An 18,757-nucleotide genomic window follows, 5' to 3' on the forward strand; every position below is an offset into this window, starting at 1 on the left:
TATATTTAAAGCAAAAGTACTGGAACCACTCTCCTAGGACCCTACGTTATCTGTCCTGGAAGGTCAAGGAGAAGAGAATAAATAGGCACGTCAGACTCATAAAAAACGACAAGGGACAAACGTTCACTAAATCTCCCGAAATATTGGATGTATTTACAAAATTTTACACAAATTTATATACTTCCTCCAGGCCAGATAAAATGTCAATTAGGAACTATCTGTCAACCCATAAGAACATTAAAAAACTGGCAGCGGAACATAGCCAATTAATGGATACCCCAATCACCGCCGCAGAACTGCTGGAATCCATTAAGAATTTAAAGAGCAATAAGGCATCTGGGCCGGATGGCTATCCGGCCGAATTCTATAAAAAGTTTGCTTTGGTATTAATCCCGCCCCTGTTATCGGCCTGTAATGAGGTGCATAAATTGGGGACCTTACCCGGAACCTGGGCTGAGGCAGTCATCACCATGATCCCCAAGGAAGGCAAAGACCCCTCTAACCCCGGTTCGTATAGACCGATTTCTTTGCTGAATGTCGATTATAAAATCTTTACCTCAATATATGCACGACGCTTCAATTCTTTCATTGGAAATTATATTTGTACAGATCAGATAGGCTTTATCCCCAATAGGGACATCTCCGACAACATTTATAAGGCGCTGAACATTTTAACATTCAGTAGACACAGCAAATTACAAACCACACTCCTCTCCTTGGATGTCGAAAAAGCTTTTGACACCCTGGAGGTCCCGTACCTGCAGATGCTCCTTTCCCACATGAAGTTCGGCCCCAACTTCCTACAAACAATTAAAGCGATATACGCAGGCCCCAAGGCAAGAATCAAACTTAATGACTTAGCGTCCGATCCCTTCACTCTACACCGAGGCACGCGCCAAGGGTGTCCCCTTTCCCCCATCCTTTTCGCCCTCGCGATAGAGCCCTTAGCAGAGGAGATAAGAACCAATGAAGGGATTCGAGGCATTGAAATAGACAAACGTACTTACAAAATATGCTTGTTCGCTGATGACATCTTGCTGTTTCTTACGTGCCCACTTGTTTCCCTAAAGGCTCTGGCAATTGTTCTTGCTCACTTTGGGTGTATATCGGGGTTGAGGATAAACCAAGCCAAATCCACCATCCTATCAGTGAATCTCCCAGAGGAGACGTGTAACGACATAAAACGGCAATTTAAATACCAGTGGGCCAAATCACACCTCCGATATCTGGGCATAAATATCCCTCCCAACCCAGCCCAGCTACTCCAGGTAAACCACGTCCAAAAGATGAAAGAAATCAAACACCTCCTGCTCAAATGGAACAAGCAAAACCTGGCATGGTATGAAAGATACCATTTGATAAAATCCTTCGTCCTCCCAAAATTGACATTTTTGTATAGAACAATTCCGATTGAAATCCCTAGCAAAATTCTGAGCCAATGGCAGACGGCATTAAATCGATTCTTGTGGCAGAATAAGCGCCCTAGGATTGCCTTCAAAGTTTTGTGCGCCCCTAAAACAGCAGGGGGCTTTAACTACCCAAATATAGGGCTCTATTCTGATGCAGCCAGATTGACAGACATCCTCCAGATATTACTCCCCTCTGGACACTCTGATTGGATAAACATAGTGGGCACCTTTTCCCAGCCAAAAACGTTGCGAGAGACTTTCTGGTCTACCCCAAGTTTGCGTCCTCCCTCCATATATCAAAATATGTTCCTTGCTGCACTGCTGAAGCTTTGGGACAGACATAAACATTCCCTTCTCCCGGCCATATCCCGCTTTTCAGTGCTCACATCACATAAGGGCATGCCTCGCCAGCATAATATAACCGCACTGCGCTCCTGGGATGACCTGCGGGACTTGAGGTTGTTGGACATAGCCACCAAGGATGGTATCATAAGCAGAGTAGACTTGAACAACAACCTGGGCAGGGAAGTCCCCTGGTTTTTCTACCTGCAACTGCGATATCTTCTGCACGAATTGAATATAAAAAGCGTAATGACTAAACCACCAACTAAATTTGAAACACTTCTGGACTCCCACTCATTTAACCGTAAAGGTCTCCTGTCAAGACTATATCTCACCCTGCTTGATACCAAACCCCTAAACACTGAAGCGCTGCTCAATAAATGGCAACAGGACTGTGGGATAGAACTCACACGAGAAGATAGAGAGCATGTTTGGCACTCTGCATTGCTTAACTCCCCTGTCACCAATGTGCGCCTCCAAACCTATAAGATTATCCACAGGTGGTACCTTACTCCCCAAAAGCTGGCGAAAATATATCCCAGCAGGTCTCCACTCTGCTGGAAAAAATGCGGGGAGCAGGGTACGTTCCTACACTGCTGGTGGGAGTGTAAAAGTGTTGCTGCTTTCTGGAAGGCGGTTCTCCAGGAAATTTCCCGTATCACGACTTATGTGATACCCCCAAGCCCGGGACTTGTCTTCTTGGATCTTTGGGGAGACCTAGATATTCCCCATCTGCGGAAGGCATTGGTCAGAACTCTCCTAGCAGCTGCAAAGGCTGCAATTGCACTCAGGTGGAAATCGCGATTCCCTCCCACTCTTGACATATGGTATAGAGTGGTGTGGGACCACCTTATGATGGAAAAGATCACAGACAGAATTCGAGCATTGCATAACCCCTCCAAACCTACACAATTTTACGCACAATGGTACCCTTTCCTGGAATTTTTATCTCAGAATGAATGGCTGATCTCTAAGCTACCTCACTACGCGATTATAAACCCCGAAATTTGAAATATGGATTTACTCTGCGACATAATGGATGTGCCTGTACATGATTCTCCCGATGCTGTTATAATTAGCTTGCTTAACACTGTATTAGACTCCTGTTGATTATGTATAATATTTGCACACTTGAATATTGCCAACTGTTAGTGTTTTGATGTTTATGTATTGTTGTATCCGAACATTGTTACGTATGATGTCATCTTTTTTCTACGCATTTACTGTTGATCTTGTTACTTGTTACACTTTCAATAAAATTTTTTGAAACTAAAAAAAAAAAAAAAAAAAAAAATGAGGACACAGGAACACTAGGCATTTTAGACACTAATTTTATTTTCTGAATGATCTTAAAGTTAAAGATAAAGGATCGGTATATCTGCTTCAGGTCTCCAATACAGCATTAGCATAATGAACACAAATTTCCATGATGGACTTTAACCTAGTATGGTAGGTTCATTTCTTGTAATAAAGGCACACAGCTATTGGAATGAACTTCCCACTGTGGAAAAAATGCACTGCCATTTCTCTCTCATGAATTTTACCAAAGAAACCTTAATTCAAATAATCTGTACAGAGTTTAAAAAATAAAGAAGTGCAGTTTGAGATTCTTCTCTCTACTTCAATCAGGAAACATTGGCAGAAATAGAATTTATCTTCCATTAACAAGTTTGCAGTGCTGAGGGGACAGCAGATGATGTACAGAAGTTATACCTATGTGGCCGAACAGAAAACTGAAGATTTGTTAGTAAATCATTAACTGCCTGTTAGTACAATTTTACAGACTCTGTGAGACCCAAGACAACTGATCGTATGGAAGAAAAAAAAAGGCGTTGCCTGATGGCTAGTTGAAACTATGCCAGGCTAAGGACATTCAGCCACCACATTCCAAGGAGAAACTAAAGAGAATGCCTTCACTATTCCATCTTTAACAACAATTTCTCCAAACACACCTTCACCCAAGGCAGTTACATAGCCTGTTCTACAAAGCCCCCCACAATCAGCTTTCTGGTTTGCTCAGCCTCTCCTTTCTGGTTGCTATTTTGGGTGAGAGGTGTAACGAAGGTATCTCTTGCCTGACGGGAGTTCTTTAGTGCAAATTCCACTTGGAAACAGCTTTTTGGCCTCTTCATCTGTTAGGCTTGGAACTACCATGACTTCATCCCCAGGCTCAAAAAGAGGAAAAAGTGGAAGAATAACATTTAGTAAGAAACAAGACTCATCCTAGAATAACTGCACACTCCATAATAGCCAATGTTGTATTTGATAGTGGAAGCCTGGAACTTTGAGTCTATGAATACATGCTATATTGTATAAAGCACAGTAATATCCTCTCAACTATAAGTTTTCACGTTGATTGATACAAGTTACATATGGCCATCTTCTACATATAATGCTGTGCAAATAGAGAAGCAGAGTTTGTCCAGGATACTAGAAATTTAAGCAAAAAGGAACACAGCGGTGTTGGGTACAGAAGTCTCACGTCTGCCCCCTGGAGGTAATGCATGGAAATCCCATTGGACTTAATTTTGCACTTTTCAGAGATGGATCTCTGAACACAAGGGCTAGTAATCTTCCTTTACTGACACCTGTGGTGCAGTTAGTCTGCTAAACTGTATATCAGTCACAAGACTGACCACTAACCTCCCTGCTTTCCCTGGGTGTCGTTCACTCAATCTTACCAGGAGACCACTTCACCTTCTTCCCAGAAAGCAGGAACTAAAATTTACACACTTACCATAAGAAATGCATTTAGGAAGATACTATTCCTTGACAACTGTTTTATTTGAGCAAAATCAAATAACCTTCAAAAAGGATTAAAAGTACTATCCTAAGCAGAGTTACACCGTATGGATTTAGAAGAGTGCAACCCTGCTTAGGAAGTGTAAAGGAACCTTAAAGAATACGATAGCTACCTTCCAGTCAACTGGGGTGGCAACCTTCTTCGCAGCTGTTAGCTGCAAGGAATCAATGACTCTTAGAATCTCATCAAAGTTTCTGCCTGTTGTTGCTGGATAGAGGATAGAAAGTTTGAGTTTCTTGTCTGGGCCAAATACGAATACCTAAAAGGTAAAAAAAAATAAAAACCCAACATGTCACACCATTCTGGCTCCTCTTTTACAATCAGTCCTGTCCAGTAAGCTGCCTTTGGAGCTTTAATTCTGTCTCCTTAGCATTGTTGTTTTTCCAGGGCAAAGAACAAGTGCACTTGAGGCACTGTTTTTCTTTTTTTTTTAATACAGAGAAATATTTTACAGTGACTGCTATGTTTAGGCTTCCACCTTGCAATCTTGAGGCAAAATCATTTGCCCTATATTTGCAGTCCCAATTTGGCAAGAAGGCAACAGATTCCTTTACTTTGAAACATCAAGAGTAGAGGAACAGATAACTGGATCAGGAAGTATCTCAAAGGGATTTTAGACATCCTTGAAAGACACCAGCTGTTCGCTGCAAAAGATACTTCTATAAAGACTGAAACAATCCACTAGAAATATCTCCTATGTAAACCCTATATACAGCTCCTATTAACTTAAGTAGGACTTGTGCAAACATCCTGGCAGATTGCATCTCTTTTCCTGAGCATCCACAAAAAATACAGAGCCATACTGGCAAGTCACAGACAGACACAACAAATCTTGTTTTGCTGTAATTGCTTCCTAGTCATTGCCACTTAAGGGACTGAGAAAGTTATAATAACATAATAACATTCGATTTATATCTCCAGATTAGAGTCCCATGCTCTTAACCACTACACCAAACTGGGAGTTAGAGGACAATCTATCCATTCCAGTTTCTAGTACAATCTACTTTATAAGGCTGTGGATGCTGGACAGAGATGTTTTTTTCTGTTTTCAAGATTTATAGCCTGTCTGATCTCTGGGAAGCTCTGGGTGTGCCACAATATTCCCCTATTCATCCTTGCAAGCCAAAGTATTTCTGTTTTACATGCAAGGAAGCAGGTAATCTCTTGCCAAAGTATTTCCCATGAGTCCACAACTCTGAAAACCAAAGCAGAGAGAGAGAGAGAGCTACCCTCAGTCTACTAGCAAGTCTGAGTAGTCTACTACAGGACCCAGTGGTCCTTTAGCCTACTTCATATGCGTAGCAATACTCTTTCAATCTGGCATCTCTCTGCTAAGGCAATGCTGAGTGGCCAATGATTAAGTGGCAATAGACTAGATGGAAAAGACAGAAGGAGAAATGTCAGTTCATAGAATCCTGGCATCAACCTGTCAGGAATATAATGCTAGAGACACCGGACACTTACAACACGAGCAGTCAGAGGCATGCCCTCTTTGTCTCTCTCATCTGGATCCAGCATTCCCAACTGTACTGCAAGCTCCCGCTTGGAGTCAGCAATTATTGGAAAGGGGAGCTTCTCTGTGGCCTCATCCTTATTGTAGGCATTGATGTCCTATAGATGGGGATGAAAGGAAAAACATTAATGGTTGATTGCCAATAAGCTAAGTTACACTGTTTATGTCAAGTATTTTGATAATGCAGTCTCCATTGACGCAAAAGACACAGGCAAGATCTTGCCTTTTCTGGAAAATGCCTTTTCCATCCAATCTGAAAGGAAAGGGTTGGTATCTTTATGCAATAGCTTTATTCTGATTCCTCTTCCCCTTTAGCAAGAACCTCAGAAAACAGACAAGTGTGCGTCACTTAGGGTCCTTATATCCAATAGGATGGGATTCACAGCTAAATCAGCCCAGAAAGACCTACAAGTACAGATTTCACATCATAAGGCAGCAATGATATGTAACTATTGATTTTGTCAATCTGTAGTCTGCCTTTCTCACTGACACCCAAGGTGGATCACACGGTGAAGATTCCACACCATTCCCTTTAGAGATATCAAATACAATTCATATGCATAAAGAGTATGCCATGGACCTCAAGAGAATGTGGACAGCAACCCAAATTTACAAAAAAAAGGGTAGTGGCATGTAAGAACTACAAATTGGAAGAAATTGGTACTACTGGCCAATAGTTGTTCATTGGTCCATTCAGAAAACTCTTGCTGCACTCATACACCACACTGACCACATAGTTCTGCTGAACATGGAATTTCTTTTATTTGCACCCATACTAGCACTGAATCAAATGCGGAGAGTCAGTAGCGGGCAACAGCCCACCTGTTCCTCAATGAGAACGGCACCTTGTATCCATGTGCAACTAGATTATTTTGGAAGAAGTGGGATCTTACGGCTACCCATTTTTTTACTGCAGTGTACAATGACCACAGTGCTCTAGGGCACAATCTCTGTTCACGCAGAAAGATGGTGAAGCTCAAAAGGCCTAATACCCTGAATTAGTCAAGAGTATGTCTCACCCCTAGAATCCTCTGTGAGGGTTATGGGCTCGGAAGTCGAGAAAACAGAGCGTGTTCGCAGAAAAAACTGGCCTAAAGGAATACAGGTATAAGCAGCAGCAGCCCTAAATTGTGACACCATTTACTTACTTCCTAACATCTTGATGCATATTTTCATCTATAGTAAAAGTCTTGGAGATAGGTGAGAATACAACGTTACTAAGGAACTTCTTATGTAATAGGATGCTATATACCCTCTGCTTTTCCCGTAGGAAAAAAATCGGAGGTTGGTAGCAGTAGCAATCTACAGGGAGTAAAAGAACACCACCAAAGATGATGCCACCTTCCGCTTCTCATTGAGGTAATAAATTTTTGCCTGCACTGTGACATTTCAAGGGTGAACACAGTCACACATAGAATCTGTTGACTTTCAAAGCTAGTTGTCAAGGTGAAGAGTAGCCCAGAACCCCCCCCCCCTTCCAGTTTTCTGTGTACAGGGTTTTTTTGGTATGGAAGATTAGTTCAGTTGTACGAGGCCTCCAACCATGTATAAACCAGACACAGGTTTACCACAGGTTTTACCATTACTCAACCCTACACTGACTGAATCTTAGCTACCCTGCCCTGTGGACTTGAGGTGCTGAGATGTAGGGTACAATATGAGCTGCCTTTTATGTTTAATGCTGTATTTACATGATTACTACCAATGTTTTAAAATTGTTTTAATGTATTTATGCTGTTAATCTGCTCTGAGCCCACTTGTAGGGAGAGTGGACTATAAATAAAATAAATAAAACCTCCATGAAAACTAGGTCTTAACATGGAAGTAAGCCCCACTGAACTCTGTGGTATCTGCTTCTAAGGAAACATGCAGAGGTCCAAGCTACAAGTGTACTTCAGGAGCAGAAAAACTGCTTACCACAGAAGCTAAGAAAAGGTAACAAGTGACCTGGTACAGATTTTGCCTCTGCCACAAAGGCAATGTAGTTTGGCTAACCCTGAGGCAGCCCCTTTGTCTTTCAGCTTCCAGCCCCCATCTGCCATACTGTGGCGCCATCACCATTCTACTTTACAGGTCTATTAGGAGCATAAGGTAATGCTTTGGATCCTTATGATTCAGTTTCCATAGATAACAGAGCTTTCCGCTAGCAAAAGAGGCTCTTTCTGCCATAGGAAAACTTTGTCAAGAGTGAAACAGAATGACAGGACTCAAGCCCTAGCATATGAAGCATTTTCAACATTAGAAGCACTACATAAATGTATATTATACTTACATCAATAGTCAAAGGAATTTAAAATAGTATGTTCAAAGGAGGCACATGCTTCCTTTCATGAGTAAAAGGACAAGACTAAAATTTTTCATGGTTAATACAGGTGGGCAAGCCTCCACTGTCAACAAAAAAGCCAGAATTCCTCCTAGTAAGTGAACCTTTAACTACAAGTGAACTTCTAGAATACTAGCCTTTGTTACCTGCTTCAGCAACAACAATAAGGTTGAAGCATTCAGCAGTGGGTCCCCAAGAACCAACCAGAGATGTGGCAAATATTTATGAGGACTTCAATTATATTTTTTACCATGACTGAGTACCATTTTTGTTTTATGTGTTTCTGACATTGTACAGGAATGCTGAAATTCTCTTCTCCAGCACCTCATCCACTGCTGCCGCTAACTAAAGGATAGGACAGACATGTGGCTTGGTGAGGAGAAGGGAGGGGTCTGCCTACATAAAGGACCAAAAAGAGCATCTGCATGCCTGCTGAGTATGGCTACACTAAGGTGTAACACATAAAGGGGGAGGAAAATAAAATTAACATCAAAGTTGCGACAAAGGAAGGGTTGGGTTGTTGAACCAGAGAGCAGCTGGGTGGAAGGTGAAAGTAAACTAATTTAGAAGCACTTGCACATTTTATGCATGACCATAAAAGTGGTTTACAGCCATTTGTTTTAAAAGGTCGTTTTACAACAACTTCCAAACTGGGCAAGTCGGCAGTTGGAGGACTTACACCATGCCACTCAAGCATACTAAATTAAATCATTATACTAAACAAAAAGTAAAGCTGCCAGCTAGGGATTCCTTTTTGCAAATTTAAACAGAGCCATAACACTAACTGAAATAGATGAGTTCAGTTCTACTGCTCAACTTCTCCATCCAAATAAAATGAGATGTGTCCTATCTTTAAAAAAAAAAAATCTATCCACTAGTGGCAAGTATCCCATACCCTCTGGCAAAAAGAATGCCTAGCAGCACACAAACTTTGGAGAAAGTGTCTTGCATTTTACATTTTTAATACCTTTCTGCAAATACCAGGGAGAGGAGAAGGAACTGGTTGGGACTAGGCATGCCTATTACTTGTGCTAAACCAAGTCAGTGTAGTGGATTCCCAGGAATTGTGTTTGCCCAATTCTCTGGACAAAGCCTGGCTTTGTCTGTGACTGGTGAATTCCAAGGAATTGTGTTTGCCCTGTTCTCTGGACAAAGCTTAGCTTTGTCTGCGACTGATATTTTCAGATCATCTTCTCATCTTCCCCCAACCCCCAAGCCTTACAATTACCAGAAAAAATGAAAATGCTTTTCCTGAAGAAAGATCTTCCAATATAGAACTGCTGTGATTGGATGCAGTTCAGCTACCCCTTGGCATTTTGCTCATGAGATTTCAGCTGTGGATTTGGTCCTTATTCCCCAGCATTCCTGCAGACCATGAGATAGTCAAGCAATTCTCTTGTGATCCACCAGCAAGTGAAAGAGAACCAGAATATTTCTGCCTGTTAACACCTACCCAAACAACGGGGGGTTGATAACTGGATAGCTAGTGTTATGAGAAGCTGGAAAACAAGAATACTGCTCTGTAAAGTAATACTGCTCATGGAGTGGGGGTTAATACTACATCTTTTGAAATGCTTGCTTCTTAAAATGGAAATAAAGGACTGTCGTTCGAAAATTACTCAGAAGGTGCTGCTTAGGATGAAGATGCAACTCTGGAGCAACATGACTCTTGCAGAATTGCTCGTTGGAGGAAAATCACATTTTTAGTCTGTATAGTTGTAGAGGTATGCCCAACAGTATAATAGTTTAAAAAAAGCTAACAAGCCATCATTATTTTTTCGACTGTGCTTTAAAGCCAACATATAAAGCCAGTAAGGACTTTACTTGAAGGCAGCGATTTTACAATGTTTCATGCTGCTGAACTGGAAAATATGCACCTATCCACCCTCCTTATGGAAGAGCAAGCCGTCTGACGGGGAGGGCGGTCTAGAAATGTGATAATAAAAATAATAATAATTCCCAGCTACACAAACTGGACACACCCTTGCAGCTCATTACCTACTTACACCAAGGCTTTTGCTCTTAAACAAGCTGCCCACCTTTGAGGCTCAGTAGGGATATTATCTAAATGGAGAATTCACCATGAACCCCTCTGCCCTCAGTCGCCAATTGCTAACAATCAGCATTGTTTGCTGTGCTGTCTGAACTGAGCTACTGTTGATATCACATTGTCACAAGATCAGACGCCGCAGAACAGCTAACAAATATTGAACAGTCCAGTCAATCACAGCTGTTGCACATTTTTCAGTCCCGTTAAACGAATTCAGCCTGTACTACTCTGCCTCAAAACGGAGGAGCAACAATAGAAGCAGAAGACTGTGCTCAGTAGTTCCATTCACCTTTTATACAGGGACCAAGCTCTATAAGCATTAAAATACATCCAGTCCTTTCACTGCACCTAACCCAGAAATTCGCGTAGGCCAGGACCTCTCACCAAAGGTTTTTAAGAACCATAGCCAAGCCAGTAAATTAAGAGGGTTTTAAAAGTTATGTTGGCACTTCTGAAGATGGTGAGCTAGTCAGAACAGGAAATTGCAAAAGAGGTGCTCTGACAGTTCACCGTGCTACCATTTTACTCCCATAATACCTTGCTCCAAGCGAGATGGTCTTTGACATCATCTATGGAAAGGGCTATCATTTTTATGTTACGTTTGGCAAATTCTGGTGCCAGCTTTGCTGCTCGTCCAAGCTCTGTGGTACAAACTGGAGTGAAATCCCGTGGATGAGAAAAGAGAATACCCCATCTAAAAGAAAAAAACAAACATAAGGCAGTATCATAGCACTGAAACACATCTTATTAAAAAAATTAAGAGAGCCAGTGTATGTGTGGGTATACTGGTTAGCGATGGAATCAGATCTCCACTCTACCATGTATATCACTAGTCAGTCACATATTCTCAGCCTGACTTAACTGCACAGGGCTGTTGAGGACAAAATGAGTAAGAGAGAACTACATATGCCACTCTAAGCTTCTTGGAGGAAGAACAGGATAAAAATGAGAAAATACAACAATATAGTTTATTAAACATCTTCTTATATTAGAAAATTAACAGGTGCTTCACATTCGGTACTATTTAGTTAACTTTATTCTGGCATCCACCCACTTCAGCAACTCTCCCACTCTTCTTTCATTTCTTTTATTTATAGTGTTCAATCTCTGGACATTAACCTTCTGACCTGGTATCACACAACACCGAAAGAGATGAAGCTAAGCTCTTTGGCCAACATTGCCTCCACCCCTCAAAACTAGTCTCTCTGCATTCTACGCCTTTCAGAGGCAATCACATAACATAAAATCCACTTTCTACAAGAGCATGGATCCAGTACCTCATGAACAAAATGACAGTTCCTGTTTGGCAAGTTATCACAAATGAGCAATGTTTAATCCCAGATTGCATGGTACAGCTAACTTCAATACTGTCTGTCAGCTGAATGCTGGATTACTTTATTTAGGCAGGCAGGCAATCATATCAGTATTACAGATATACCTTTGGAGATTACTTGTGTTAATCTTAAAGCTTAAGGCTGAAAACCAGTACCATCGAATATACACCCTGCTATTGTCATGTTTCCCAGAAACTGTGGGCCTCCTAGACACGGTTCTTCTAACATTAAAACAATAATTACCATCAATAGGTTAGATTTCCACAATGGGAAGTGGGACAGGAATTTTTATCTATCCCTCTTGCCCCTCTGCCATTCCTGGGGACCCCCCCATTTCCTCAGGAGCAGCATTTCCAGGGCATTTCTGGCTGCAGTGGTAAGGGGAAGACGAGAAGGGTATGTATGCTCCACTGACAGAAATCCCTTCCATCGGATGTATTCTGCAGGATCCAAGTATTACAGCCCAAATGAGGAAAAAAAATTCTACTTGGAATTTTTAAAACATCCCCAAATGAACACTACTGGATTTCAAGTGTACATAAGATTTTTAACTCAGTCCGAACACAGATTAGGGTAACTTGGAGGCCAGCTGTGTTCACAGAATGTTATAATCAACAAATGCGTAATATCCAAGTTGATTGTTCTCTAATATTTTAAAAAGAGAAGGTAGAAGATAGAGAATTTGCAATAGAGAAGAGCAACTGTGTTCATTTGTAAGTTGCTTCACATCTTACATTTCTGTGGTAATATTTGACTACCTACTCCCTTACACAATAACAGTATGAAAGCTACATACTAGAGAAAGAGGAATCTCCTCCCACAAGTCCAATTTCTTAAAATAACGATTTACTCAAGGCCCAAGGGCACTAGCTGCCCTGTGGTGCAACCACTACTACCGTAGCAGTGTATTTTCCATTAACACATGGCTAACTTGTGAATCCATGAGTTGTCTACAGAGCTGTGCAATGTCACAGAATTTTGTCTGTTGGGCTCTCTGCAGCTTTTTGCAATACTGCAGCAAGGTGCAAGAGTGTCAACACAAGAGTTTCAACATGGCAATGGAATCCAGGGGGCTAACAGACTCTACTTTTAGGAGAACAGCTAATTCCTACTGCCTGGGTGGGAGGAAAGGGTGCGCTCTAAAGAGATGATAGGAAAAAATGCCCATTTAAACTACAGCTCATTGCACAAACCCTTATCAGTGTACCAGACATGAGAGTTCCAGTTCCGGTGAACCCTGTGGTATACCAGACACACATAACAAAATGACAGCTTGTTTGTAAATCTAATTAGTCTGCATCTTGCCTCCTTTCTAGCCTCCAAGCAGAATCCCTAGGTGCTATCCTAAGCTCCCTTGTGTTGCCAGGATATTGGCAAACCTCCCTATTTATAGACCCCATTTGGAGCCTGGAGTAACAGTGCTGCTGAAGAAGCCAGGATTTATGATTTAATTCATAGGTACAAATCACAATCCTTAACTTGTTAACAAGGCGAGGCACAACCCATGGTTTAGACTCCAGATTTACCTCCCATCAGCAAACCATGGCAGATTGAGCCACCTGCATTCTAAGGTCACAGCACACCAAACCTCATCCAAACCATGGTATACAAATGGCGGTTGATCATGACGTACAACTGCATCCTTTGCTTCAAGGCATACTTGATAATGCTGCAGAGTTGTTTTTGTTCTCCAGACCTGACAGGTTCTTGTTTTGTTGAAATTTAGATCCAACTTTTCAACTGTAAGGTACTCCAAGTAGCTTGCAACATTTTAAAAAGACAGTACGAACTCCCTCAACCCAGGTATCATTCCATGAATGGCTTTAAAACAGCAGTTGCAGAGCAGTGCATATTCTAACCCCTTTACAGTTACTGCAGAGCAACCCAGTAGATAAAACCAAAACCTAATAATTATACTGCATGTTTAGAACTCAGCAGCTCTATTAATCCTTCCCACCTGTCCTCTGAGGGGCTCACAGATACGTACCTGGTGGTTCTTCCCTATTTTACCCCCCATAACGTCCCTTTGAAAGAGGTCAGGTTGAGAATGCAGGGTCCAAGGTCACCCAGTCTGTTTTGTGGCACCCGAACCTGGACCTCTCCCAGATCCTAAACCAATGTTCTAACCACTGCATCAGAGGGGCAGATATACTTGCCAAGTACACTGTTTGCCTTTCTGCAATCCTGGCCTAAGTTGCCGATTGTAAAAAGTCCATTATACTTTGAGCCTCTATGGAGAAATGCCAGCCAATAAAACCCTACCCTTTGCTCTTTTGACTGTCACACTTTTGCATCAATGGATCACCTTGGAAATGGGTTTTAATGCTTAACCACAAGACTGTGGTGTTATACCTCAGCCATAAAAGAAAGCAAATATTAAACCAGTTAGTACCGCAATTCAAAATGAACAAACAAGGCTGAACAATAGATTCAGATCAATATTTCCACATCTTCTTCAGGACGGTTACACTTTTTCAAAGAGCTACGGCCTTTGTATGCACTGTGAAAAGCTTGTATTTTAAAGGTTTTCTTCCTGAGAAACTGGAGCTTGGAGACATTACAAAAAAAACATTGTCATATATGTCTCCTCATCTTTAACTGAAAAGTGATTGTTTAACCTTTAATACCTCCTGTAAGCTGGTTGTTTGCTGGCAACTCAACAGTTTTGAATCATAACTAAATCATAACTACGCTGGCTCCAATTAGAATCCTCACCCCTTGAAGAATGTTATAGCACTGCTAACCAAGCTCAAGCGCTGCTTTCTGGAACCTCCTTCATACACTATTCGTGCTTAAGGCACTATTTTTATTATGACCTCATTGCCAGATGCTCGTTATTACAATTAAGTAAAGGTACCACAATATGTTCTGATCTATTTTGAACTTAAAGACAATGCTGATCACTTACAAATGTAGGCCGGGGAACTGATTGTGTAAAACTATCAAACTCCCTAGAATATTTGTGGAAGCAGAGAATTTCAGTGGTTTCAACAAACATGCTGGATGACAGTATATTGTCATAACTTTAACCTGTTTTAATTGTGGTCCCAGGTGTCCATTCAATCCTGACCCAAGTACTTGGGTATTTCTCCTATAGTCCCTTACTCTAGGGCATATGGGACTATCATAAATAAAGTTCAGCTTTAAACCAACAAGATTTTTAAAAGAACATTGAAAAGGGTTATTAACCTAATCCAACTACTTACCAATGACACTGTCAATAACAAATTTTTAAGGCAGAAATAGAATTTACCTCAAGGTCACTAGCCAATCTGACCTGAGTGTCTGAAGAGGTGCCTTCAACTATAACTTGGCTTACTCTGATTGAGCCATCTGCTCTGCAGGAGCCTTTAGCACAAAATATCTTCTCTGCTTCTAGCAGACAAAACTTGCACAGCTAGATTGGTAAAGTGCGAAAGAGTCTGCCTTAAGGCAGGGGGCAGACTTGGTGACTCAGGGGCATCTCCTAGTTCAACACTCCGAGCTACTCCAGAGAACAGCGCTGCTGGCTGCACGTTTTTGCGAGTTTCTTTTGGAACACTTGTGTCTCCAGTTTTATTAAAGAGTAAAAGAAAAAAGTCCAATTTATATAAGCTTGGCAATAACCTGTTTAAAAAGCACTTTGCTTGCAGGCAAGCTACTGTGGCAAGAGTCCCATTGTGAAAATTCAGAGAACCTGCTACACCTATTGTTACAATGGTATATCGATATAATACTATTCTAGTGCTGATTTTTAAAAAAATTAAAAGCCCCCATGGCGGGGACAGGAAATTGCTGCTGTGGGGATAGGTTCAGGGAAAATGGCTACCAGGTTGGCTGGAAAAGCTGCATTTTCCTACCTTCACTGCAGCCGTCCAGGCTTTACTTTGATCTTTCCCAAAACTTTGGCGCAAAGGAAGTTTGAAAAAGAGAAAAGCTAAGAAAACCCCTCAGGGTGCATGAATCCTGTGGAGAAAGGGCTGGGGCGGGGGAGGGAACCCACTTCCCCAAAGCACTGAACTCAGGCCACATAACCCATGCAAAAATGGCCTGTGACCTTTGGGTTTGGCTTGGAATGTGAGAAATTCCAACAGACCATCCACAGAGTTTCTGAAGAGACATTCTGGCAGAGGGCCTAACAGATAGAATGATAGCTTCAAGAGCACAAAGAGATGGAAACTGAAATTGGGGAAACAAATTGGGCAATCAAGATTATTCTGCCTATATTTTAGAACAAAGGACAGCGGATTCCTTTTAGCTTTCATTTCAATTTTTCTTTGATGTACATATTTCCTCCTTTTTCTAATCAACAAGGGATTTTTTTTTCCAATTCACGATTCTGAGCATAGAGCAGGGGTCATTGGGAGAGGTGGGGAGGGGAGATAGATGTGAATTTCCTGCACTGTGCAGGGGCTGGACTAGATTACCCTTGGGGTCCCTTCCATCTCTTCGTTTCTATGTTTAAGACTAAGGTGCATGCAGTCATTCTTTTAAAGATGCACTTTTATTAACACTATAAGAGAACTAGCATGGTGTTAGTTACGAGTGTCAGACAAGGATCTGGGAGACACCAGTTTCCATTCCCACTGTGCATGGAAACTTGTTGAGTGATCTTGTGCCAGTCATACACCCTCTGCCAAGCCTACCTCACAGTTGTTGTGAGGATAAACTTGGAGAAAGGGAGAATGTTATAAGCCTTTCTGACTCTCCATTAGGGGTATAAATGAAGAAAATACTTATCTGGGAATATCTAACTCAGCAGGGCTTTATTTCACCATAAACGTGTTCAGGTATGGTTACATGTCCCTGGGTTATTTTCAGATTCCTTAACTTTCCCATCCACCAGAACACTTGACACTATTGTAGCAGTTACAATGCTACATTTTACTCATAATTATTCCTATTTGGGAAAAGGAGAATTGTTCCAAATTTGGATTTCATACTTACATTCTCTTTTGGTGTTGGATTCCCAAGTTCAGACTACTTAACTATGTGCTTTTCTGAAGCAAATTTACCCAACTTAATACTAATGTAACCATTGACGCACAGAGCTATCCTAGCAGCTAGTGTGGGTAAGCTTCTAGAACTTTGAAGGTAGGCTTCAAAGTTCTACAGCATCGCACTATGCACCAGGTCAGACTGCAGTCATTTTTACATTTCCTTTCTATTTAAGCAAACCAACCTCCTTCTATGATCAATCTGATCCTACAATTGTACCCGAGTTTTGAAGAAAAGTGTAACAGATTCAAGAGCACTGAAACCCCTATCTTTAACATGTTAAGAGATAACATACAAAGGTCCCTGCTGGATAAGCCAGTTTGGTGTAGTGGTTAAGAGTGCAGGACTCTAATCGGGAGAGCCGGGTTTGATTCCCCACTCCTCCACTTGAAGCCAGCTGGGTGACCTTGGGCTAGTCACAGTTCTCTGGAGCTCATCCACCTCACAGGGTGTTTGATAATGGCATACTTAGTAAACCACTCTGAGTGGGCATTAAGTTGTCCTGAAGGGCAGTATATAAATCGAATGTTGTTGTTGTTTTTGTTATGAGACCAAGGACCCAGCTTCATATACCCAGTTTATTTATTTGCTTCATTTATACCCCACCTTTCTCCCCAATGGGCACTCAAAGCAGCTTGCATCATTCTCCTCTCCATATTATCCTCACAACAGCCCTGTGAGGTAGGTTACTGTAAGAGTGTGTGACTGGCCCATAGTGACCCAGCAAGCTTTCTATGGCAGAGCAAGGATTCAAATCTGGGTCTCCCGGATCCTAGACCTGTGCTCTAACCACTACACAAAACTGGCTACCATTATGAGCCAGACCTATAATTCTGGGAAGGCCACAAGTTATTCAAACTCATTCTTTCCCCACCCTTCTTCCAAAAAGCTCACAGGAGCATATACGGTTCTTCTATCATCCATTTTAGTCTCACAACAATCCTACGGGTAGGGTGAGGCAGAAGAGCATATCACCAGGGTCATCAGGTAAGCCTCACAGCTGAGAAACAACTCAAAGCCTCCCTAGCCCACTACAGTGGCTCCCAAGCAGAAGAAGGGCACCCCTGCTGCTTGCAAGTATACAGATGTATAGGCCACCTCTGTTAAGAAGCACACCTCCTCCCAAGATTCGCCTAACCCTTTAAAGCCACTTAACCCAGTGGCCATCCCTATACCACATACAATGGCACAAACGCCTTATTTTGCCTGTCCCAAACCTACAACCCAAGAACTCCCAGTCCCAAGTTCTTCTGGAGACGTTCCTCCAGCTACTTTCCCATGCTACGAGCCATTTTTACAAGCCACCATCATACACTTCTTTAAGTCTGGGGGCGGTAGGGAGTGGGAGATTCAGTGAGCAAGAGGAGGCTCCAAATACGTGGACCTTCCCTCGTAAGGAAAGGGCTCCGAACCTCTGGACGTTTTGCTCGCCCCTTTTCTTTAGCGGAGTCCGCCCGCCCACCCAAGAAGCAAGGCATTTCCCAAGTTGCTGGCGGTGGGGAAGGCCCTCCTTGTTCCTGCTACTCACGAGTTTCCTAGGAACTCGTGGAAGCGGATCCGGCCGTGGGTGGTGTCCGCCTCGAAGTTGGGCGCTTCGTCCCCCAGCAGCAGGCCCGGCATGATAGCAGCGCACCCAGCACCAGCAAGAATGAAGACCGAAAGCGAGTTCTTGCACAGCCCAGGCGAGGGGGCGCGGCTTTATATCGGAGGGGGCGGGGCTTCCGGAAACGTCTGCTTTCCCTGCTGCTGCTGCTGCTGCAATCCTGAGCGCCAGCTTTAGTCGGAAGTAAGTCCCCTGATAATGTAACCGTGCAGTCCTAAACGGCTTTAACATGTTCAGAGTCAATGGAGCCGTTCTGTTTGGAATCTCTCTGTACGATCCAGAGAAGCGCGCATAAGATTGCATGCTTTAAAAACAAAACAAAATAGAGGCGAGAGGATGCTACACAGCTCCACGTTCACCTCCGAAAGTAAGCCGCAGTGGAATGCACACGCTTAGGATCACA

The 18,757-nt window shown here is 42.3% G+C and overlaps 1 protein-coding gene across 1 annotated transcript; it reads right to left on the reverse strand.

Moving 5' to 3' along the window:
• Positions 1-3,066: 3,066 nt before the first annotated feature.
• On the reverse strand, positions 3,067-18,426 carry PRDX6 (peroxiredoxin 6). The gene is made up of 5 exons (XM_054979933.1): positions 18,280-18,426; positions 10,978-11,134; positions 6,019-6,165; positions 4,667-4,813; positions 3,067-3,920 (listed from the first exon to the last, which is right to left on the reverse strand). The coding sequence occupies exons 1-5, from the start codon at positions 18,369-18,371 to the stop codon at positions 3,789-3,791; spliced, it is 675 nt and encodes a 224-aa protein (XP_054835908.1). The 5' UTR covers positions 18,372-18,426; the 3' UTR covers positions 3,067-3,788.
• Positions 18,427-18,757: the final 331 nt, after the last annotated feature.

The sequence above is a fragment of the Eublepharis macularius genome, chromosome 5 (genome assembly GCF_028583425.1).
Source record: "Eublepharis macularius isolate TG4126 chromosome 5, MPM_Emac_v1.0, whole genome shotgun sequence".
Lineage (NCBI taxonomy): Eukaryota > Metazoa > Chordata > Lepidosauria > Squamata > Eublepharidae > Eublepharis > Eublepharis macularius.